A 24,237-nucleotide genomic window follows, 5' to 3' on the forward strand; every position below is an offset into this window, starting at 1 on the left:
AAAGCAGTTTGGAAATCCATTCAATCCTATCAAGGGATCAATTGCTGAGGCAGACACGGCCAATTCCTAACTCCCAAGACTGAGGCTATCCCCTAGGTAGAGCACAGCATGATGCAGACTCTGCTCCCTGCAGATCTAAAAGTCCACGGCTTGCCAAATTCCACATTTTCAGAACACCCTAAATCACTCAATCTCGAACAACACCAAATCAAGGTTTTTAGGGAACAAGTCGTCTCGTCTAATCCTCCTATTCATGGAGAACTAGAGATCAGCATTATCTCAAAAGGAAGTTCCATAGGATCTAACCACTTTCTTTTTCTTTCTCTCCCCATCCAATCTGACATCTGGCTCATTCTCACATGCCCAGATTTTTCCCTCCTCTTGTGTCTGCTGCTGCGTTTTAGTAGACACAACAGCTGCTAGCTCCACAGAGATGCCTTTTAGGACCTGTGTCTTTTGCCCTCCCCACCCTAACACACCCTGCTCCCCATGGAGAAAGTCCCTGTGGCACAAGTTCTATTTTCTCAGAACAATTCACACACACTCTCCACGTTGTTCAAGCCACACAGCTCCTGCCGTGGCTCAAGTCTCTTCTTCCTCTCTGTGCACAAAGCCTGTCTCGTTGATGGAAGGAATTCTATGTGCCAATTATTTCCCTGTGCTCCATTTCTCAAGGATACTTCTACTTTGGGTGTGATCTTTCCATTTTGGGTATATATGATGAAACTGCTCTGGTACTTCTCTTCAGAAAGACCCTTTTCCAACCCTGAACAATATTATCAGGACACTAATATGAACCTCCTCCAAAGATGTCAATTTCATAAATATGGAATGGTAGTCTCATGTTAAGCAGCAACTAAGATAACTTCGTTGGAATCTAAGAGGCTCAGAAACGAGAACCCCACAGATCTGCTCTTGTCCCTCTCCTGCTTCAGTAGATAACTCCTGCTGATCTTTCAGGTCACAAGTTATTACCATCGTCTCCATGAAGCTTCCCTTCATGCCTCCTAAATTCTGCCGCGTAAATTCATCATCACTTCTAGTGAATTTCTTTATTATCCTATTCCTTATTTTAGTTTTTTTTTTTAATTGCTTAGGTAAGTGTCTCTTTTTCCACTAGTCCCTGAACTCTTTGAGGCTGGGGACTATTCTACTGCAGTTTACCATTTGCCTCCCTCTGGACCGTCACATAGCAAGCTTTCTGCTCTTATGTGTATGAACATCTATCTCCTTGCCATTAATGTCACTTGCATCTGAAAGATGGCTGTATGTTTTACCACAAGTGATAGCTGGCAGTCAGTTTTTAAAACATATTTTGTTTGTTTTTATTTTGGGGTTTGAAATTTGGCTGCATGGCTTGCAGGATCTCAGGTGGGGATTGAACTAAATCCCCCATCAGGGGCTCCTCAGTGAAGGTGCCAAATCCTGACCACTAGATCACCAGGGAACATGCCCTCAAACATATTTTGGACTCTTTCTACTCTTGCACTTTTGGAGGGGGTACTCAGAGAATGCAGGATTTCTCAGTAGTACTAGGACTCTCAAGTCTTCTGAAATGGGTTTTGCCATCCTTGAGCCAAACTGGATAGAATCCCACCCATTCCCATGATGCATCCATTCATCTTATCAAATATGCACAGAGGTGTCCCCAAAACTGGGCTTTGGTGTCAGAACCTGGGGATACAAAACTGAAACTGTTTCTCATGAAAGTAGCTCAGGGTCCAGTGAAGGAGACAGAGGGATACACAGACATGTGTACTACAGGAAAAAAGCTATGATGAAAATAGTACAGAGCATTATAAGAACACAAAGGAAGGCATCCTAGCTGGGGTTTGGACGTGGTGGGGGAAATGCCCCCAATTGGAGAATGGTTAAATACATAATCATCATTTCTATTCAAAAGACTACTAGGTAGCCATTAAAAACAGAGTTTTTAGAGTATAATGTCAAGTGCAAACAGAAGTGTTCTTAACATGGATGTCTAGGAATTAGAAAAAATAAAATAAATAAAGCTGGAAGGATGAATGAATAGGATTTGGCAGGTTATAGTGATGATCAGACCATTGCTACCTTCCCTCCTAGATTTTTGTTTTGCCAGGACCCCAGTCCAGGGAGGGTGGGGAGTGAGAAGTGAGCATGCAGTTAGAGCAGCCTTACCCTGCCCACGAGCACGGGGTCGGGCCCCGTGTACTCCTCAATCACGAAGAACTGGTTCCAGACCCAACCCCTCTTGGAGCGCTGCAACACCTGGCCCTCCTTGCCCTTCTCGTGGTGCCCGTGGAACGAGGGTCGCAGGTGGCTCCTCCGGTCCGTGGCGAAGGCCTGGCTGTGGCACAGCATGCCCAGGCACACCAGGGCGGCTTGTAAACAGTAGTTCTCCTTCATTTTTGGTTACGTGGTAGGCACAGGAGAATGTGGCTGTCACCCCGTCCGCCGACCGTGCGGCTGCCTGGCGGATGGCGGCCTCCCCAGACGCGTCACGCAGACCTCGCTCCGGCTGGAAGGTCTCTCCCCGCCGAGCACATCACGTCAGGGCTGCCCACGTCCCCGGTCGGCCTCTGCAGGGAGCAGGAAAGGGCAGATTAGTCACAGGTTCCATCCCCACTTCCATTCTATTCTGTAAACACTGACCCACGCTGGACCCCTGAGGGCTTTGCTCCGGTACTGAGGAGGCAGATGCCAGTGAGAAATAGTCTCCATGATCCGGCCAGTTCGTCTCCCCGGATAAGATAAACATACGGGAAGAAACCCCTCAAAGTCTGTATGAGGATAAAACGTGTGCGCTGTGGAGTCCAGCTGCCCAAGTCTGAGAATCAGTTTTACCATTTGCTTAGCTCTGAGTTTAGGGTAAGCCAACATGGAGCTCAGCGTGCTCATTCCGGGGAATCCTACTCAGCGGATGGTACAGATCTGAGTCATAGCCCTAAGTCTCTTAGCCAAGACCTGGTATGTGGTCAGCACTTCACATTTATCTGTTATTACTAGATTAATGATCATGGGACTTCCCCTGGTGGCTCAGACGGTAAAGCGTCTGCCTACGATGTGGGAGGCCTGGGTTCAAACCCTGGGTCAGGAAGATCTCCTGGAGAAGGAAATGGCAACCCACTCCAGTATTCTTGCCTGGAAAATCCCATGGACAGAGGAGCCTGGTGGGCTCCAGTCCATGGGATCGCAAAGAGTCTCAGACACGACTGAGCAACTTCACTTTCTTTTGTTATATTAATGATCATAATCATTCTTGGCTATGTTTTTGTAGTAGGGAAACCTAGGGTGCTATGGGCATTCCGTGGAGGAATACATAGCTGAGGGGGATTGAGGATGAAGAGGCAGAGAGTGGGGACTGTTAAGGAAGACGTCCAGAAGGGTGGGATGGCAGGGCTCGACTGTCAGATGAGTTACTGTGATAAGAGTGGTATGGATGGGATGTCCAGGTAGAAGGAACACCATGCCCCAAAGCCCAGAGCTGTTCGCAAGCACAGTACTTCCCAAGACTGTTCAGCTTACTGGATGGCATTATGGAAAGAGGAAGCCAGCAATAACTCTTAAGATATGTGAGGTCAGGGCAGACCCTGAGATGGTCAGTGATGGCCACTAAAACATTTGTCATTGAAATAATGGGTCAAATTTGCATTGTTGGGTCAATATAGTGTCAATTCAATAAACACGATTTGCTTTTGTCCGGTCAAATGTCCAGCCAAGCAGATGAAAATCCTACCTTAACCTGACAGTCTTTCTAAGCATACTCTATAGGCTCCCTTCAACAAGGAAAAATAAAGTAAAACAGCATTCCCCACCAACTGGTCCAAAGGTCATGTTCCTGGCACTCAGCCATGACTCCGCTACTCATCAACAGTAAGGATGAGCCACTAACACATTTCCAAGCCTCTGTGGTTTCTCCCCTACAGTCACTCTAGTCTTCTCTCCAGCACGCTGGTTCTTCTCTCTGATCTTTAACTCCTGCCTCAGGTTTCTCGGCTTCTTTATGGGAATGTCTTTCTGGTGCCGGAAACTTATTCTTCCCCAAGGAACTTCCAGTGCTCATTCTCCTGTCTTAGGATCCCACACCTTCTTCTGAACAATCACCATCTCCTCTTGGAACACCTCTCTGACACAAGTTGGAGCCCGAGTTCCCAGAACCAGATGGTCCTCACCACCACCCTTACTTGTAGCATTAGGAGCTCTCAGAAAGTTGCTGGGCAGGGAGGCTGAAACTACATTTCAACACCTGTGGGTCTAAATGAAATTGGTGAGCTGCTGCTGCTTTTTTTTTTTTTTAATTGAGAGGTATAGTTGATTTACAATTGTGTCAGTTTCAGGTGCATACCAAAGCAATTCAGTTATATGTACCTGTGTGTGTATACATATTAAATGTTCTTTTTCATATTATTTTCCCTCATAAGCTATTAAAAAACACTGAATATAGTCCCCTGTGCTATACAGTAGGCCCTTGTTAGTTATCTGTTTTACATATAGTAGTGTGCATATGTTAATCCCAAACTCCTGATTTATCTCCCTCACTCCATTCCTTTTTAAGGGAACTCCATTTCCCCTAAAAGGGGAAGAAACAATAAATTTGTTTTCTGTGTCTGTGGTTGTATTTCTGTTTGGTAAATAAGTTCATTTGTATCATTTACTTTAGATTCCACATATAAGCAGTATCATGATATTTGTCTTTCTCTGGTTTATTTCACTTGGTATGATAATCTCTAGGCCCAACCATGTTGCGGCAGAGGGTTTTATTTTATTCTTTTTAATGGCCAAGTAGTATTCCATTTATATGCCACGTCTTCTTTATTTCTCTGTCTCTGGACGTTTATTTAGGTTGCTTCCATGTCTTGGGTATTGTAAATAGTGCTACAATGAACATTAGGGTTCAGGTATCTTTTCGATGGTAGTTTTCTCCAGATACATGCCCAGGAATAGGATTGCAGGTAGTCTTATTTTTTGTTTTTTAAGGAACTTCCATACTGTTCATAGCAGCTGTACCAGTGAAATTGGTAAGATTCTTGAACATTGTACAAATAAAAACTATCACCTAATTCTTTGCTATCTGATTTGGACAAAGTGGTTGGATGGGGAGAGAGGTGAACAGAAAGGAGATAGTATGCATCTTGGCAGAAAGGAATATGTCTAGATTTGGAGGTTGGGTTGACCTGAACTGAAATATCATTGTATATTTCAATCTGGGTGGCCTTGGGCACCACCTCAGAGGCTCCAAGGTCTAATCTGAACAACGGGGATAAAAAGAACTGGTGTACACATGCGGGGCTAAAGATAGCACTCACTCAGCAGAAGGAAGTGCTCTGATCTGCAGGTGGAGATGCCCTGAAGACAGGGGTGAAGTGCTTTCTCTAAGAGAGGAATTGAGGAATAAGAGTTACATGGAGATACCAGAGCCATCTGTCCTTAGAAGTCTCAGAAATAAGGGAACTGGTGGAATTCTACTTTGCTGGTGAACAACCCCTTTTCTTCTGAGGCTCTTTGATTTCACCAACCCAAGCCGTTCTGAGGCTTTGTAATATGGCAAAATGGTATTTGGGGAGGTCACACATGTACAGTCACTCCAAGTATCCATCACTGCCCTCAATACTATTTTGTGATGTATTATGTAAGTCCCTTTTCAAGGAATAAGGACTTCAGTATTTGTTGTAGACAGACTCCAGGATATGTTAAAGGCTGTGTAGAAAAGAGAGAAAGATTCAGGAGGCAGTGTGGTCACTTAACGTCTTCACCCGAGACTTGGGCATATCAATACTACATCAAATGCTGCTTCTTGTAAGGCAAACCGACTGCATGGAAGGGACCAGGAGGAGTTAAATCCTACAGTGAGGTAATGCAAAGTCATAGGAAGATGCCTGCATTTAAGTTAGAAAGCCAAAGTTACGATTAAGAATCCGCCACTGAGCTTGTGGTGGGGCATGCCTCAGCTCCGAGAGTGGTAGCTGCGCCTCATTCCCTGTAAAGAGAAGCCAATGGGTGACGTTTTCTGCAGGTGGTTTCCAGGTTCACATTCTCGTTTGGATGAAAGATTTTGGAGGTATTTCTGATTCATAACACCGTCTCCTTACTAGACGGGTTGCTTCTTAATGGTTGGGATGATATCTTACTCCCAACTGGGTGTAAGATATCACAACTGGGTGGCCAGTGCCTGAGCAGGACACCAGTAAAAGCTAAATATATGACTTGAACCCCATACTGCAAGTGCAAACTTGATAATGCCTCCATAGAATCTCGAGAGGAAGAAATAGAAAAGTAAAAGCATATGGTGCAACAAGATCTCTGCCCATTTCACACCACACCAAGTATTAAGTGTTCATTCACACAGTGATAAATTATTATTGCATATACTGTGAAGAGTATTTAAAAGAAAGGGTTTAATTAAAGTTGATATTTCTGCACCTCTTTCTTCTGGCTGCCATTTTGCTGTAAAGTGCAATTATTTCTGACACTAAATGTGTTGAAACTAGATGACAACTTTTTTTTTCTTTATAAAAAATTTCTAGATTGATACTAACGAATTTAAGTTTCCACGTGACCAATAAACAATAAATTTTGCCCTTTGTTAAAAAGGTGATACATTTCACCCTTTGTTAAAAAGGTGAAATTATCTATTTTCTTCTGTTGGAAAGAATAACAAAATCAACTTGCTTTTAAAAGTAGTTCCTTGAAACCATTATTTTTAAGTGCTTATATGACTGTGTGTATTATATAAACTTATTTTAATGATAAATCTCAGGTATGTTAAGATGAATTTTTAAGACATTGTTTTTTAATTCAATTTTGGAATGAAAATATACTGAGCAAAATCTCTTTCTAGCCATTGCTCTAAAATCTTTATAAATAGTAACTCATCTATTAATTTCTATAACAAACTTATGAATGGGAACTGTGAATATTCTTATTTTAAAGGATGGAAACTAAGATCTGGATAGATTAAGCAATTTATGCAAAGTTATGCTTCTCATAAATCACAGCACTGAGTCTGAGCCCATGACAGTTGGCTCTGGAGTCTGTCTTTAACCAGTGAGCAACACCAGCTGTCACTACTTGTTGGCTTCTGAGGTTCATAAAGGAATGGTATGGACACTGATAGAAATAGTAACGTAGATGCAGTGAACCAATAGGAGAACTAGGCTTATGCTCATAATATGATTATGATGAAAATGGTAATAACAGTTAACATTTGCCCAGTCTTATTGTTTGCCTGGGCTTCCCTGGTGGCACAGATGGTAAAGAATCTGCCTGCAAGGCAGGTGACCTGGATTCGATCCCTGGGTTGGGAAGATCCCCTGGAGAAGGGAATGGCAACCCACTCCAGTATTCCTGCCTGGAGAATCCCATGGACAGAGGAGCTTGGAGGGCTACAGTCCATGGGGTCACAAAGAGTTGGCCATGACTGAGTGACTAACACTTTCACCTCTTTCATTGTTTGGCTATCATTCTTCCAAGTGCTTTCAATGAGTTGAGTCATAAATTTTCATAATAACTCTACACTGCAGTATTATTGTAATCCCCATTTTACAGGTAGGTAGTCTGAGGCATACCAACGTGAAGTAAGTTGCTCATAGTTACCGAGACAGCAAGTGGAGGAGCTGAGATATGAATACTGGATAGTTAGTGCCAAGACCTGCATTGTTATCCCCCACAATGCACGTGATATTGCCTCTCTTAAGAGAAGACAGGAGGCCACATATGGATACATATTATAAAGACAACAGTCTCATGATGAAAATAATTTAAGTTTTGGTGGTAGGGGGTAATATGGTAACTAAAATGTTAAAACCAAACCAGAAAGAGGAAGATAAAACATTTTATAGCAGTGATCAAAGTGAAGATGAATAGGAGGTAATTATATCTGTCATCTGATTCTGTGTAGCAGTATATACCAATATAACCAGGTTATATAAACAGTTGGTCAGTTGACAGTTATAACCAGTTAACCAGTATACAGGTTATAACAAGTCCTTGAATAGTATAACCAGATCCTTGGACAGCACCAGTACCCAAAAGTAAATCTTTGACTTCTTAAACACAGTTTCAGAATTTTCCAATGTATAGGTTAAAAAGATCTGTTCAGAAAGATTATTATTAACATTATTTAGAAATGCTTCTAAAATCTGGAGATCTGGTTGATATATGCAGTGGTACAGAGTTTGCAGGATTCATGCATGAAAACAGGAGACTGCCCTCCTAAGAAGACCTTGACATTGGCAACAACTAGGGAAATATATCAATGTTCTAATTGGTTTTAATAAAGACCCACCCCCCCACTCCGCCCCAAGGCAGTTCTTTAATAGTCCTTCCATTAAAGCACTTTCTAGAAGTATGCCAGAAATGTCTAAGCATTGAGGTTCTACTAAAACATATAGGAGGACTTTATGATGGAAGCATACTGCTTGGAAGGAAAAATAAATGTTGTTGAAAGTCACGGAAGTAATAACACGACAGGAAAATGGATTTGCAAAACCACCAGCTCTAAGTGGAAGGCTCGCCCCTCTATCTTGAGAGCAGATAGCCCGTCACGAGCTACCGCGCCTTGAGCATAAGACTCTCTTGCTGTGCTCGCTTTTGTCTCCGTAAAAGAAAATGACATAGACGGGTGTTTAAGTATATTTGGACTCCTGCTGGAAATTGTTATCGGGTAGAGAAAGAAAGACGAAAGCGCTTAGCACAAAGCAAGCGGCTTTGGTTTTTTAGCGTTCTCCTCCCCCACAGAGCTGGAAGGATCAGACAGGCTGACCTGTTCTTTTCATTTCCAGGGAGTTAATTTACAGTTAAAGGCAGGTTATCACTACATTAAGAATATTACTGAGCCCACTAGAGCTCAAAACCTTATTCTGCAAGTGCTCTGTCCTCCTGTCAGGAGCTCAGAGGCTCTGGTCCCCACTGCAACAAACACAGCTTTGTAACCAATCGGATTCCATTATGCAAATTAATTCAAGCATATTTTATCCCCAGTTCAGATCTCATCAGTCAGCACTGAGCTGGTCTCTAGTTTCAAATCAAATCACAGGAATTATGCCTTGTCTGTGGAAATCACAGAGAATGGGGACAGGAAGTAGTACAGGAACTATTGAATCACATTTCTTCCCCCATTTCTACACTTGGAGCAAAGCATAAGCTTGTAGTAGTAATCACTTCTGCTCAGGTGCAAAATACACAGCAGAGATGCAAAACAGGCATTGTGTATGTTACTCTACTCTCCAACACCAAATTCAAATGTTAAAGTAGGAAGCAAACGGGGCCCCTTATCAATGACCATGAAGGTCTATAAGGGCAAGTGGAATGTTTAAAACTGCTCCAATGTAAATGTGATTCTTTGCTTCTAAAGATAGAGAACCACGGGAGTGTCAGCTTTGAAAGTGAAAAGATCACTCCCTGCCTGGTGTTGGGAAGGCCTGGGTCCAAATCGCTCATCACTTGTGGACAATATAAAATTAGATAATGAGAGCTAGAATTATCCTTGATGAGGTACTGGATTTGTCTGTACTGCTGGGCAGTATACTCAGGGCTTGGTATACAGCATTTAATTGTATTTCCACTACAACTATGTGTAAATATCACCCATGATATTATCTAAAAGGAAACCAAGGCTCTGGGCAATTAAGCAAATTACTCAAGGGTACACCCTGAAACACTGGCAAGGCTGCACTTCAAATTCAAATTTATATGACTGCAAAACCCATGGTTTGGTTTTACCTGGCTCCCAAACACTAAGATCTTCAACACGTGGAGGGGCAGGATCCATCTCCAAGGATGGTCTAAACTCCATATAGTATTTGACATTGAAAAGAATTTTTGTTAGAGGTGAATTTCATTTATTTTAAGCATGTATAATCAGCTTTTATATTCTTAGGCCACAGAGTATCACAGAAATCCAGCTTAAGTCCCCAGACCTCAAACACACAGAATCACTCGCTGATTATTTATTTATCTTTTCAAGTAATTAAATCATCTCCAAATGATAGGATGACAAAACGCAATGTGTGCTGTGAAGAACTTATTATTTTTGCTCTACTCAATCCTTAAGATAGTCTTTTTCTCACTGTAATATTTTTAAATGTTAATCATTAAGATGAATGAAATACATCAACCCATACAGGAAATAACATTGTCACCAGTGTCATCTTGGGCTATGAATAAACACCCCATATGAATGTGTGGAAAGAGAGAGATCTTATTTTCCATTTTTCTTTTGCATGAGTGAAAGTAACCAGAGGGAAGATCGGGGCAAAAATGGTAATGATAAACAGATGCTCAACATAATGTAATGTCATTGGTGGTATCAAAGGCCTATGTGTAAATCCCTCTTTGTCTCAGAGCTCTGAAAACCTATAAAGTTTTCTTTATTTGCTGGTTCCTTCATTCAGCAGTAACTTTTCTCAGCATCACACCTGAGTTGGTCTCTGGAGAAACATAGCTGCAATGCGTCTCTGATCTGTAGACTCAAATGATGGTGAGACAGTTGTCTGAGCAGATAGATGATGGTATGACATGATACATGCAGACAGGACTGGGTACCAGAACACAGAGGCATCAGTGGCCACATCTCTGCAGATGAATCTGTAACATATCCCTCCTGCCTTTTGGAACTTGCCTACTCCAGCTTCTTCCAAGTGTTAATAAATATGTATATTAACAATCTCCCACATCTGGAACTTCCCCTCTCACCCTGAGCCACAGCTGATTGAACCACACGTAGTCCAGTGACACAACCAGACCATAAACCAACCACAGATTGTTTCAACCTGTTGACCAGGTTACCTGGTCAAAATGATAATCTGGGTGAGTTAGACTCACTGGGATACTTGAATGAAAGGAAACAGAACCATCTGCCAGTTAGTAAGGGAGCTGAAATCCCATGGACAGAGGAGCCTGGCGGGCTACAGTCCATGGGGTCGCAAAGAGTCAGACACGACCTAGTGTCTAAACAACGAAGGGAGCTGAAACAGAAAGGTCATGAGGCATATAAGGGATAGAATAGCAACAAAGTGACATCTGATGGCCAATGTTTTGGTAAAATCAAGGTATGAACAAGGTATGAGAAACCAAACAGAAACAAGCATGGCCTCTGTCCTTCAGCCATGTAAATGGCAGAATGCATGGACCTTCCTGGTCTCTGGTCAGGAGATTGATGGAGCCCGAGCTGTCAGAGGTATGCAGGATAAACCAGCCTGAGAAATGGCATTTCTGACAAAATGGTTGAGAGCATGGTCTCAGGAGTCTGATGGGGTTAGAGGACTACAGCTCAAGAGTTTCTGCTCACTAGGTGTGTGACTCAGCCTCTGTGAGTCTCCACGCTGCCTTACTGAAAATGGGAAAAACACGAGGCTAGTTCTTAACGGGGGAGATCTAAAATGAAATGAGATGGTTCACAGAGAGAGTTCCTTGTAGTGCTTGACACTGGCTGGCACACAGAAAGCAATAAAGAGGATAAGTTAGGATTTTTGTCCCTTGAACGAGAATACATAAATATGTACTGTAAGCCCCGGATGCGTGAATGTGACACGTAATATACATACAGCATGCCATAAGGTGCAAGCCTTACAAAGGGCTCCAGGAGGCTGTCCATAAAAGGATGTAAACACGGTGATACTTATAACAGGATTGCTGAGGACACTGATGCTACTATATGAGTCCAGGGAGACTCCTGGAGTCATTGCAATAGTCCAGGTGAGAGGAAATATGGTTCTGAACTAGAAAATAAGGCTCACATGGAGGCAAAACGGACTTTCTAGAAACCATGCAGGCGTGAAGGGCTCTGGGACCTGGACAGGTTGAGGATTAAGGATGAGATTTTAGTCTGAGCAGAGAGAGAAACAGCAGTGCTGTTTCTGGCCTCAACAAAAGAGACTGGTTTGGGGATAAAGAGCATGAGTTTGGTTTTAAACATATTAAGCTTGTAAAGCCAGTGGATTGATGCTCAAGTGGCGAGCTCAGTCTAAGTTGAGTTTCCAAGTTCTTCTAAAAGTAGTTACTGTCAATGTCAGCATTTCTGTTTCAAGTTTGGACACCTTGTTGCCTTAATCAATCCTAGAATCTCAGAACTGGGGAAAACCCTAGGTAGACTTTCCACTATTAGTCCTTATTCCACAGACAAATGGGAAAACTGAGATACAGAAATGAGAAGTAACTTGCAAAATAGGAGCCAACATGAACAAAACCTAAAAGCCCTCACTGTACAGAGGGAAAATACAGGGGGAGGAACAAGTATGAACAGTGAAAGGAAATTTTTATAGCATCTACCGTGCCCTTTCCTCACAAAACCCGGCTTAAAAGCAGCCCTCCTTTTCAAAAGATTTCTATGGAAACAGCCAGTCCAGGTTCCATAAGGGAACAGACAGTCAGAAATGAGGACCTGGGAGCTCTTTAAAGATGATCAGTGGAGAACTGGAAGAGGAAAAACAATCTACATATTCTCACTAGACTGTGACATCCTGCAGAGAACCACTGTCCACAAAGTCTGTTTCTTAAAGCACAAACAATAAGAGGAGGAATTATCCCAAGGTGGCCTTAATAACTGACAAGGGCCTGATGTGGTTTTTCTGAAATAATTACTAAGGCGAGGAGAGAGAGTGCCTCCAATCAGCACCTCCAAGAGCCTTTATAATTCTGAGAAGGCCAGCCTGTGACCCCAATCCACTTCGGTCTGTGTGCATCCGTCCAGCTTAATCAGCCACCAAACCAGAGTGAGGAAAGCACAGACTCAAGCTGCTTCCAATTATCAGAGGCATGATTTTTTTTTTTTTTTTAATCCCAGTGTGGGTGGGCTGTTCTGGAGGTCTCTTTCCAATAGACCTCCTCAAACTATGCTATCATACTAAGAGTAGACTAAACTCTGCATGTTTTTAAATGGATTTTTTTTTAATATCTTTACACACCTCATAGAGAATCCCCCTCCTTGTTCTCAGAAAACAGACACCAACAATAGCCTCATAATGATCCCATTGTGGTTTCAACTAATCCAATCTCTGAAGCCCACTTCTTTCTTTTCAAGTGCATTAATGTCATTTATCAAAAGGAAGGGGATTTTTTTGAAAAAAAGTTAAGCATGAAAGAAAAGTAATGGGATACAGCAAACTAGTCAAGTGCCTTGTACAGATGTGCGTGGAGCATTTTCTGAAGCATATACCCAACACTCAGACAGGCAGGACTTTCAAAGGCAACGTTAAGTGTCTTTTGTGGGTCTCAGATAATGTGGTTCACTTAATTAGATTTTCTATAATCCCAGGTTAATCCTATTGTGAATTACAGACGTGAGTTCACTTGCCTGGCAGAAACATCTACTGCTACAAATGCATTTCTGGAAAAAATATATACCTTACTTACAAGTCATTACCAGAGTCATTTTTGCAGAGACCTACTTCATTTTCTCCCTCCACCAGGTAGAAGAAACCCTTTCCCATTCCTTTGGATCACAATGTCCTTTAAAGCAATTTAATTATTTATTCCTTTTTCCTTAGGATTAAGTTCCCTAAGAGTTGGGAACACAGCAGTTAACTTCTCATTGAATACCTTGCCCCTGACTACAGTAATGTATATGCTGACATGAGGGCCTAGGAGTCCTTCTGTCCCTCATGGAACTTAAAATTTAGACTAGTGTCTCTAGATCTTGACTGTATATTAGAATTAACCAAGAATGGGGAAAAAGTGAAAGTGAAAGTCACTCAGTCGTGTCCGACTCTTTGTGACCCCATGGACTGTAGTCCATGGAATCCTCCAGGCCAGAATACTGGAGTGGGTAGCCTTTCCCTTCTCCAGGGGATCTTCCCAACCCAGGGATTGAACCCAGGTCTCCTGAATTGCAGGTGGATTTGTTACCATCTGAGCCACCAGGAAAGCTTGGGACTGGGGAGGGGGGTGTCTTAAAAATCCCATTGCCAAGGCCTTACTCTAAACCAATTAAAAACAAAGAAACTGGCAATCAATATTTTTTGAAGTTCCCTGGGTGGTTCCAGGTGTACATTCAAGATAAGAACCACTGATCAAGAGTTACACTATCCAATATAGTAGCAACCTAGACACATATAGCTTTTTCAATTTAAATTCATGTAAATTAAGTGAAGGGCTTCCCCAGGGGCTCAACAGTAAAGAATCTGCCTGCAATGCAGGACTCCTAGGAGACACAGGCTCCATCCCTGGGTCAGGAAGATCCCCTGGAGGAGGGCATGCAACCCACTCCAGTATTCTCACCTGGAGAATCTCTTGGACAGAGGAATCTGGTGGGCTATAGTCCATGGGGTCACAAAGCCAGACACGACTGAAGCGTCTTAGCACACAAATTATATAAACATTAAAATTTACTTCCTCCATGCCCTAGTCCCATTTCAAGTGTTCAATGGTGATTTCAGTCATCAAAAAAAAAAAAAAGTTCTGTTATTCATCAGTGTTGGTCTTGGGCACTAAAACATCCTCATCTGAAGCAGAAATGTCTGTTCCCTGAATGAAGGTGGACAAAGAACACTGCATTTAAAGACCTGCCATGAAGTTACTGCCTAATTCCTATCATCTAGACATCAGTTTTCCTCTCTGTGAAACAAAGGGCTGGGTAAGGTGGTGAATCTCTACGTGACATTAGCAGAATGCCTGAAAAAAAATCAAGGAACAGGGCTACCCCGGGTGGGGCCACTGAACCAACTGGCCCCTTGTGCGTGTACACGCTTTACCCTTGACAGACTCCTCGACCGCATGGACCATAGGCACCGGACTCCTCTGTCCATGGGACTGCCCAGGCAAGAACACTGGAATGGGCTGCCATTCCCTCCTCCAGGGGATCTTCCCGACCCTGGGATCAAACCTGTGACTCCTGAGACTCCGGCATTGCAGGTAGATTTTATACTGCGGAGCCACCTGAGCTGGCCCCATGCTCCACAGGAAACAGAACATCCAGCTAAACTGGCCAGAATGTTTCCTTGAAAAGCAGCTCAGCTGCATTACAAAAAAAAAAAAAGGAAAAAAAGAGAAACCACTTCTGAGATCTTGATACTTCACAGAACTTGCTGTCTCAGTCCAGGGATGGTTAGTAAATTCCTGCTTCAGCACCCATAATCTCCTGTTTCAGGAAGGAGGTCCGGGCTCAGGAAACTGTGGGACCACTGACAGCCGACAGCTCCCTTCACCTCTCTGAATCTGTTTTCTCTTATGAAAAGGAGGGCGAATGATGCATGACCTCCGTGGCCCCCAAGTTAAGCTGGGGGTCGAATAAGATAATGGTTTGGGAAGCTCTTTGTAAAAGCCTAATGTGGGCTACACAGGTGAAGACAAGCCTGATGAAATGCTGACAGTAGTGGCAATTTATTTGAGTAATTTTTTAAAGTTTTGGCTTTTAACCTTTAGGGGTGTGGATTGTAGATGAATGTAAATGACCTGTTTTTGTTACCACCAGTAGGGTTTGACTTCACTCCTTTTCTCTGACAGGGATACAGAATCTCTCAGATGCTGCAATGGACATGGGCATCCTTTCTGTTTGCCCCCTGGCCCAATGGGACTGTGTAGTGGTGACTTGTGAGAACACTGCTCTCCTTGTCGAGGGGATGGTGTGTGTGTTGGGGAAAGTGGGATGGCTGATTCCAACAAGTCAAGTTGTGACAGTGCATTAGGCCCCCCGACTCAATAGGGATACAGACCAGAAGTCCCTCTGCAGAATGTAAGGGTCTTTCAGTTATCCTTGATATGGGATGAGTATGGAGTGATCATGGGGAATGTGGACAAAGATGCCCAATGCTCATCGCAGGAGCAGGCTGGCTCTCTTGACTGGATGAGTTCTGAGAGGCCACCTTAGAGATCCCTTATTCACCATTTAGCCTCTGTTTGAAACAGCCCCATCCCTGGGGAAGAGGCGTATGGCATCACTGTTACTAAGTCATCATCTACAAACTAGCTGCTATGTTTCTGAGAGCCTACTATGGGGTAGGTGCTTTGCTAGGTGCTATACGTAGATTCTTTACAGCCTCTCCTTCCCCAGCACCTTTGAGAGTTTTGCATTACTGCTTCCTTTGCCTAGATATGGAAGCAAGGGCTAGGGACACTTCGTTTTCAGAGCATTCTGAAACCTGAAGTGGAATTTGAAGCTGTATATGGCCCATTTGGAAGCTCTTATCTTTCAGCCTTTGATGATGAACTTCTCTATAATTCTCCCCTGAAAGTCTTAATTTTTCCTTCCAGGGATGTTTAGAGTTCAGTGAGATCTCATTCCACATGGCAACCATTTGATAAATATTTGTAGGATTTCCACAGTAGTTAAATGCTACAAACTTAGGTGAAACATATTTGCTCTCAAGTAACTCAGGTTACTATCTTTTCAGAGTGTGCATTCCCTCTAAGAGTCTTGCAAATAATTCTCCGCTTTGAACAGTACCAGTCTGTTAACATTTCCTCAGAGCAGCTGCCCCAGCCCTTCCCTAGATGTTCTCCAGCCTGCCCCGCTCTTCCGAACAGTCCTCGAAGGAATGAATCGTGACTTCCAAACTCCCCTCTCTCACACACACACATTTTCCACTTTAGAGCAAAATTTTGCTTTACACCCTTCACTGCCTCAGCCTCAAAGAAGGTGCTAATGAGTAATAAGATGCAAGCGGCACAGGGAACTGTAGGAGGACAGCCAGACAATAAATACCTTCCAACAAAAGGAACCAGCCCAACAACGTGAGACAACTCCGAGAGATCTCACGTGCTAACGTCGTTGAAAAGATGAGGTATGTCGCTCTTGGAAGGAGGGATTATGCTTTGATGGAGGCAAGTCCCACACATCAATGGTTCACCCAAGGACATTCAAAGTGAGACCCAGAAGTATGCTTTCCTCTCAGACAGGAAGACCACCACAGTATCCACACTGCAAAGGACATTCAATCCTGTTTTTAACAGCAAATGGAAAGGGGGGAGGGGGTGGCAATAACTTAAAAAAAAATAAAATAAAATTACATAAACAAATAAAAGTGTAAAAACTTTAATCAGGGTATAGGGCACCATGGTGATATTTTCCCAGACATGCATGACAGCTCCCCAGGGGAAACATGTGCAGCAGGGGATGGGCACTGCCCTTGCTCTCGAGAATCTTACTTCCTTTAAGCAAGTACCTCTTTCCAAAAAGATGTTATTGGAAGGGCAAACTTGCAATCCATGATAACGTAGAAAGGGCGCTTCAGCGTCACCCAGCAAGGAGAAGCGCCTTTGGACCAGAGCTGCCCCAATCTCACAAGGGGTAGATGAAGACAGAACAACAAAGTAGTTATTGCATAAGTCATGAACTTTACCATCAAGGACTTAGTTAGCCTTCCCAGAAAGACATCCATAACAGAGATGCCCACTCTTGCCTCTCAAGGATGGCTGCCCACGGGGTCATAGAAACATGGCTTCATCTCCTCATTCAGTGTGCTCCTATGAATGTGAATCCAACCATGACACCGGGTATCCCAGACTGGGGCCCTCTGCATCCCCAGTGTCTAAGTCCCCATCCTCCATCTCTTCTATGCATAGATATTTTAAGACCTAAATTCCAGCAACCTAATAAAGCTCACCCAGAACTTACAGGGTGTGTGTGGGGGGGTGGAGAAGGTGGGGAATGGAGATTCGGAATTTGAAAGCTAGCTGATTTGACAAATAGACTTATTCAGAAAATACCAACAACGCAGATCAAGTCAGCTCATTAAAATGAACAGTAGAGACAAAACATTCAGAGAGGTCAAAATACATCCAGGATGGCACAGACACTTCACCAAGAAAGGAGATAGGACCTAGATCTGGAAACAAATGGGTAGAATTTTGAAAGGCAAAAATGGAAGGATGGTAATGTAGCCTATTTTTTATCCCTCCTCCAAAGACATGCTCTCCACATCAGGAGTTGATGGAAAACCTACTACCTAGTCCTCACCATGACTGCTGCTCTGCTGATATGCCCAGCTGGACTGCCTAGAGCTTTGAGGTTCCACCTAGGCGATGCTAGGTTTTTCTCTCTGGGGTCTGCCCCCTACCTCTGGCATTTTAGTTCTTGGCATCTCCCTTATATTTGTGCCGAGGAGACAATAAATGATGCTGCCTCCTGCCTGCATCTGCTGTGTATCTCTGCCAGTGACTATGCTTCTTTCCCAGATATATACCCTTTAGACCAACCCATGGCAAGGACTCTGGGATCCTGGGGTCTTATTACTTTCTATTGCATTAGAGTTGTTCTGGCTAATGGCTCCCACCAAACACACACACACACACACACACACACACACACACAAACACACACACACACACACACACACACACACATGCCTGTGTCTCACTTTCCCACCCTTCCCCACCCTGCTGCTGAGATGACCCAACAGGCCCTGTGACAGTTTTTGCGCCTTGCTGCTGTTTCACTCTGCAGGGAGTGAACTGAACCTTTAGCTGCTACAAAATTTAAATCTTTGTCTTCTGTCAGTATTTCACCAGCTTGCACATCCGCTTCAACAGATGGTCAATCTTCAGTGCTTGGGTAATATCTTCCTACTGAAGAGGAAAAGTTTAAGTGTTACATAGGATACATCCTGGCAACTATGTTTCCACAGACAGAGGGAATCTGCTTTTCAGATTGTATCCAGATTGAAAAGTGACTCTTACCATAAAGTGAGCAGAAGAGTATAGGTTTCTTGAGGGTGAGGAGGGGATAGAGGTTTCACTATGAGAAAAACCCAGAGTGAAATATCAGTGATATCTAAACCAAAAGCCAGAAAAGAAAACTTTCCGGGGTCATAAGAAAAAGCAGGCAGACATTTTGTTGAACATACTTAAAAGAATCCGTCTCATTCAAATTGTTATCAGTCACAGACTTGGCCTGAGTTTGCACTTTGAGCAGATACATTTTTCCCCCTGCAAAGAGTAAGGAAGACCTTAATACAAAGATGTGATTTTTTTCCCCAGTGAAGCCATCTTGGAACAAGAAAGCATGACAAAGAGGAGAAAATCAGATTACAGCAGAAGAGTGACAGTTATTTCACTTACGACTGGCTAAAGAATTTTAAATCAGTTCCTTAATAAGCATGGAGAATTGGAGTTTAGTTTGGAGACAACGAGGCATCATGTATACTGGATAAATGGATGGCTTCAGAGGAAATTGTTTGCCAATATGCTATTGTATGACTCTGGTTATCCTCAGTATAGTTACTTTCTCAACATCTTGCATAACAGAAAACAGCATTTTTTTAAAAAGAGAGAACCTAGCCTCAATGGGCACACACCTGTTATGTGCAGTCAGGCTTGTGTGCTGAAATGATAAAACTATGTTGCAATTACCCTGGAGGAAACTGTTGTAATGTTGCTCACTTCTACTGAGTTGGATTGTGTTGAAACAACTCTTTGCTAAAATGGGGCAAATTTCTAGAAATAATCATCACAAACTTGCAAAAAGCAATGTGTGTCAGAGTAGAAAAATTTCCAGTTCCAATCATATGATTTAGGAATGAATACTGGTTTAGGACTCAGAAAACCTGCATGTTTCCAACTTGGTCATGCTGATGTGAGGCCTATCAAATCATAATGGGCAGGTGATTAAATTTAATGAAAAGTAGAGGAGCTCGGGGCTTCCCAGGTGGTGCTACTGGTAAAACAAACAAACAAACAAACAAACAAAAACCCACTTGCCAATGCAGGAGATATAAGGGATTCAGGTTGGATCCTTGGGTCAGAAAGTTCCCCTGGAGGAGGACATGGCAACCCACTCTAGTATTCTTGCCTGGAGAATCCCATGGACAGAAGAACCTGGTGGGCTACCATCCATGGGTGGCAAAGAGTCAGACACAACTGAAGCAGCTTAACACACACACACACATAAACACAGAGAAGCTAGACTTAGCAAATGAAAATATAGGACATCCAAATAAATTTGAGTTTCAAAGAAACACCAATTATTTTTAGTGTAAGTATGTCTTATACAATGTTGGGGGATATAGTTATACTAAAACATATCTTTGTTGTTTATCTGAAATTCAAGTTTAACTGGAAGTCCAGTATTTTGTCTGACAAAGCCGAAACATTTGTATAAATAAAAAGCCAGACTAGGTAAGCCAATCTTCAAGTTTCAAATTATTTTTATCTTAAATCCCAAAATCATATTATTTTCATATACCTTTCCTGTGAACTCAGAATGCTCCTGCCCACAGAAGCAACATCACTGGGCAGAAGAGATTGCATTTGGGGAAATGTTGACAGTTTGGGAACTTTTAACAACAGCGTAACTGAGGTCAGAAAAATCCAAAGCAGGAATTTAGATTTCCCCAGGGAAGGTAGAATAGGCCGTCAGATATTGACAGGTGACCTACAATGTAGAAAGCCTAAGGATGAAAGGCTTATCTATAGCACTAATTGATTGAGGAATTAGGAATAATGTTCTCTTTCATCCTCTGACTTGACACTGGCTCTGAGGAAACAGCCAATACCTAGGTCTGAGAGTCAGGATCATTTATAGTAGGAACATGTACCATGCCAGGTTAGCAGGCAACTTCCAAGGTCATTTTCAGAAGGCTGCATGCACGGATCTCTATTCTTTCACACACACACACACACACACACACACACACACACACACTCTAATAAAAATGAATTAGCCAACAATGCCTTCAGCATGAACTGGGAACCCACTGTTAAGTCAAGCAGAGGGAATAACAAGAGGACGTTGTCATGGTCCTCAAGTCACCGAGTGTCTCATGGTGCTGGAGGCAGACTGGGAAGCAGCCTAGAAAATGGGGAAATGAGATGTGGAAGGTGCTCTGCTGGGGAAATGAGAGAGCGGAGAGAGTTCATAGGAGACTCACATAAATGAGGGCATGAGGATGAGGCTGGGTGGGGAACACTTACTTGATAAAGCAGAATTAAGTCTTGAACTGTATGAATGAATCAGATGTTCAGGGTTGGACCAGCAGGAGTAAACATCTATGGCATAAAATTAGATGCTGTGTTTGGGTAACAGTAGGAACAGTGAAAGCACAGGGTCTGCTCAAGAGGAGGAAGTGGGTGAGGCAGGAGAGGTGGGCACAAGGCAGGCCACAAGCAAAAATAATCAATCATTACTATAATACCCATAGCATTTACCCTTTGGCCAGTGCAAGTGAAGGAAATGCTTGGCTTCATACCTATACTGCAGCAGTGCAAAGAGGGAAAATCGGCAGCGAGTCAGTTGACTATGCAAAAATAGCCAAATGTCCACCACTGTGGTTCTTCTCTGTCAACATAAATGGGTGTCTGCTTCAATTATTCATTTTCCATCTGGATGCATTAAGACCTGAGAACTCGGTAGCAGCAGAGTGCCTAACACTCAGATTTAAGGTGGGTGTGTTATAGCCATGGGGAGAAAAGAAAACCAAAACAGCAACCAGCTCTGCTCCACCCTTCAAGGATTGGTGGGTGGGGAAAGGGAAGAAGAACAAAGGAAAAGGCGAATAATATTGTATCCCTTGCCTACGAGGATATTAGACTTCGAGCTAGAAGCATGAATGATGCTTGAATTCCTTACAGTCTTCTGATGTAGGGATAACTATTCCTACTTGACAGATGAAACGAAGAATCACAGAACTTCAGTTTCCCAAGTTCTGTCGCCAGATAAAACAGCATAACCTCCATTTCACCCCAACTACAAGAAATAAGCTCAAATACATGTGTCGAGCATTCTACCAATCCCCAACAAAATCAGCCAAAGAAAAGTGGCTCATGATATAACAGAGGTGGTGCCTGTGCAAAGAAGGAGATTCATTTCATTCTGATTTTCCCTGATCTGCACTGTATGTACCAAATAGAGCCCTCTTTGCAAAATTAAGGGCCTTAGTTATCTTTCCATTCAGTCAGAGTGGCATTATACTTGCACACAGACATTCCTAGCTAAGAGGAGGAATATCAAGTTTTTACAAAATCATTCATCAAGAGGTGAGACCTAACCCTGATTAGCGTTTCAATAAGAAACCTAAGACTAAATAGAGACTAAGCAGACGATCACAACGGCAATTAGGCATCTTCTAGACAGCCAAGCTTTTCCTCAGACCAAACGACTTGGAGCAAATGAGAATTTTTTTTTTCCTATCTCTCTCTCTTTTTTTCTTCCCCCTCCTGTGAAATGAACTCCTTAAATAACTGATGAGGTGACAGCAAATTCGTTAAAGAAAACGTTTGCCCATTAAGTGAGGCTTAATTAAACAGAGCACAGGCTAATCGTTCTTCCATCTAATAAGTGGTACACTATGGTTAAAATCATCCTATTTGCAGCGCTTGGTCTGGGAGGCCTGTGATGACACCCCACCAGTAAACTAGGGGAAAAACACACACAGAGACTTTTAAGAAATCACATGCCATGCTGCAAAGCAATGGATGAACTAGAGATGTGCATGTGCAAATGAAGTTAATCAAATATTAATATTTTTCTCTGGTTATTCTCTCTCTAGATTTACTCAGAATAATGAAGCTTATCCCCAGGGCAAGGGGGCTGCAGTGAGGGAGGTATCTTGTTGTTGTTGTTTAGTCAGTAAGTCATGTCCAACTCTTTTCGACCCCATGGACTGCAGCCCACCAGGTTCGTTTGTCCATGGGATTTCCCAGGCAAGGGTACTAGAGTGGGTTGGCATTTCTTTTTCCAGGGGATCTTCCCGACCCAGTGATGGAACCTGCATTTCCTGTGTTGCAGGCAGATTCTTTACCACTAACACTCACTTATCCGCTAAGATGAGCCATTTGGAATTACTGATAAAAGGGCTTAGCTGTAGGACTGTTGTCTAGGACTGAAATTCTCTAAGAGTGCATCATCAATGCTCCATGACAATGGGGGTCATATGTGTTTTATTCATCATCCTATCTCCAGTGGGTAGCTTGATATTGGGCACATGGGAAGCAGTCAATGAAAACTTGTTGACTGAGTTTGTGAGGAAAAGACTTAGAGTGGACACATTTGTGTCTTAAGTGGTAATCCTAGAAATAAGCTTGCAGGTGTTATATCCCGAACTGTGTTTCGCTAACAAAGGCTTGACTCCTGACTCCCAGGACCTGTGAAGGGAAGGTAATCTTATTTGCAAACAGGGTCTTTGCAGATGATCAAGTTAAGATGATGATGAAGTCATCAGGATAGTCTCTCATAAGGACCATCTTCCTTATTAGAAGAGGACATTCGGACTCTGGGAAACACCATCAATAAGCCAAAAACTGCCCACCAGTAGCTAGGAGAAAGGTGAGCACAGAGTCTCCCTGCCAGGCCTCAAGAAGAAGCTCACTCTGCCAGCACGTTGATTTTGGACTTTGGGGCTCCCAAACTGTGAGGCAATAAAATTTCTGTTGTTTAAGCCACCCAGCTTGTGCTGCAAGCCGCTAAGCTACCAGAGAAGTCATGAGGGAGTGTCTAAGTCCTCCAGATTACCGCACCAGGTAATGTCCAGAGCTTTATGATCATTATCTTATTTACTCCTCACAGCCACTCAAGAGGTAAGAATACTATCCATATTTTACAAATGAGGGAAGTGAGGTTCAGGAGTCCCTTGGAGATTCTGGGCAAAGTCACAGCAGCGGCTGGTGTTCAAACCTGGTGGAATCACAGAACTGCCCAGCTAACCATTGTGCTCCACCGCCTGCTGGCATCTGAAGTGTCACCCCCTGCTAGGACGTGGCTGGCACTGAGCAGTTCCTGACAGTTCAGCGGTACTGAAGACTGCAGTGTCAAATCCATCTGCCCATAGTTTATAGCCACATACTTAAAGAGGCATAAATGCTTTCTGAATAGCAGTGGTTCTCCTCCTTAATTTTCTGCATTGTTTATGAGATGCCTGGAGTAGAGCAATCACAATAATAATTCATACTTTAGAGCACTTTGTAACTTACAAAGGGCTTTCGCACACATTAGCTCGTGTTACACATCATCCAACAAAAGTAAGGGTTATTATTATCCTCGTTTTATTGATGGAGAGTGAAAGGATAAGTCAGACTCTTTAATGTGCAGAGATACCAGTGAAGGTGAAGGCTGCTATCTGTGAGTAGGGCTTAGGCTGAAAATCCTGCTTGAAGAAACGAAAGAATTTCCCTGAGGGTGAACAGAGTTTCCAAAATCAGCTCCCATTTGGCCTTCTTCTCACCCAGGACAGAGCTGATTAACAGCAGCCGGTGATGAGAGGGCTCACAATCCCAGGGTGCTTACTCCATGCTGAATATCGAGCCCAGCACTCTGCGTGCATGCTTTATTCTGATAATCTGCACATAACCCTGTGGGTTTATACTACCGTTCTTTCTCCCCATTTTATAGGGCTT

At 43.0% G+C, this 24,237-nt stretch overlaps 2 protein-coding genes across 4 annotated transcripts in view; both read right to left on the bottom strand.

Moving 5' to 3' along the window:
* CDH11 (cadherin 11) overlaps positions 1–2,385 on the bottom strand; it is a 49,292-nt gene extending 46,907 nt beyond the window's left edge. For all 3 annotated transcript variants that reach the window (XM_043898640.1, XM_043898639.1, XM_043898641.1), the window contains exon 1: positions 2,158–2,385. In XM_043898640.1, coding sequence (XP_043754575.1) covers positions 2,158–2,385 — 228 coding nt within the window. The remainder of the gene's footprint in view (positions 1–2,157) is intronic.
* Positions 2,386–2,427: 42 nt separating this feature from the next.
* The window catches only part of LOC122692733 (collagen alpha-1(I) chain-like), a 102,673-nt gene continuing 80,863 nt past the window's right edge, over positions 2,428–24,237 (bottom strand). The window contains exon 6 of the mRNA XM_043900571.1: positions 2,428–2,558. Within this exon, the coding sequence (XP_043756506.1) occupies positions 2,478–2,558 (81 nt within the window). The 3' untranslated portion in view covers positions 2,428–2,477. The remainder of the gene's footprint in view (positions 2,559–24,237) is intronic.

The sequence above is a fragment of the Cervus elaphus genome, chromosome 4, assembly GCF_910594005.1.
Source record: "Cervus elaphus chromosome 4, mCerEla1.1, whole genome shotgun sequence".
Lineage (NCBI taxonomy): Eukaryota > Metazoa > Chordata > Mammalia > Artiodactyla > Cervidae > Cervus > Cervus elaphus.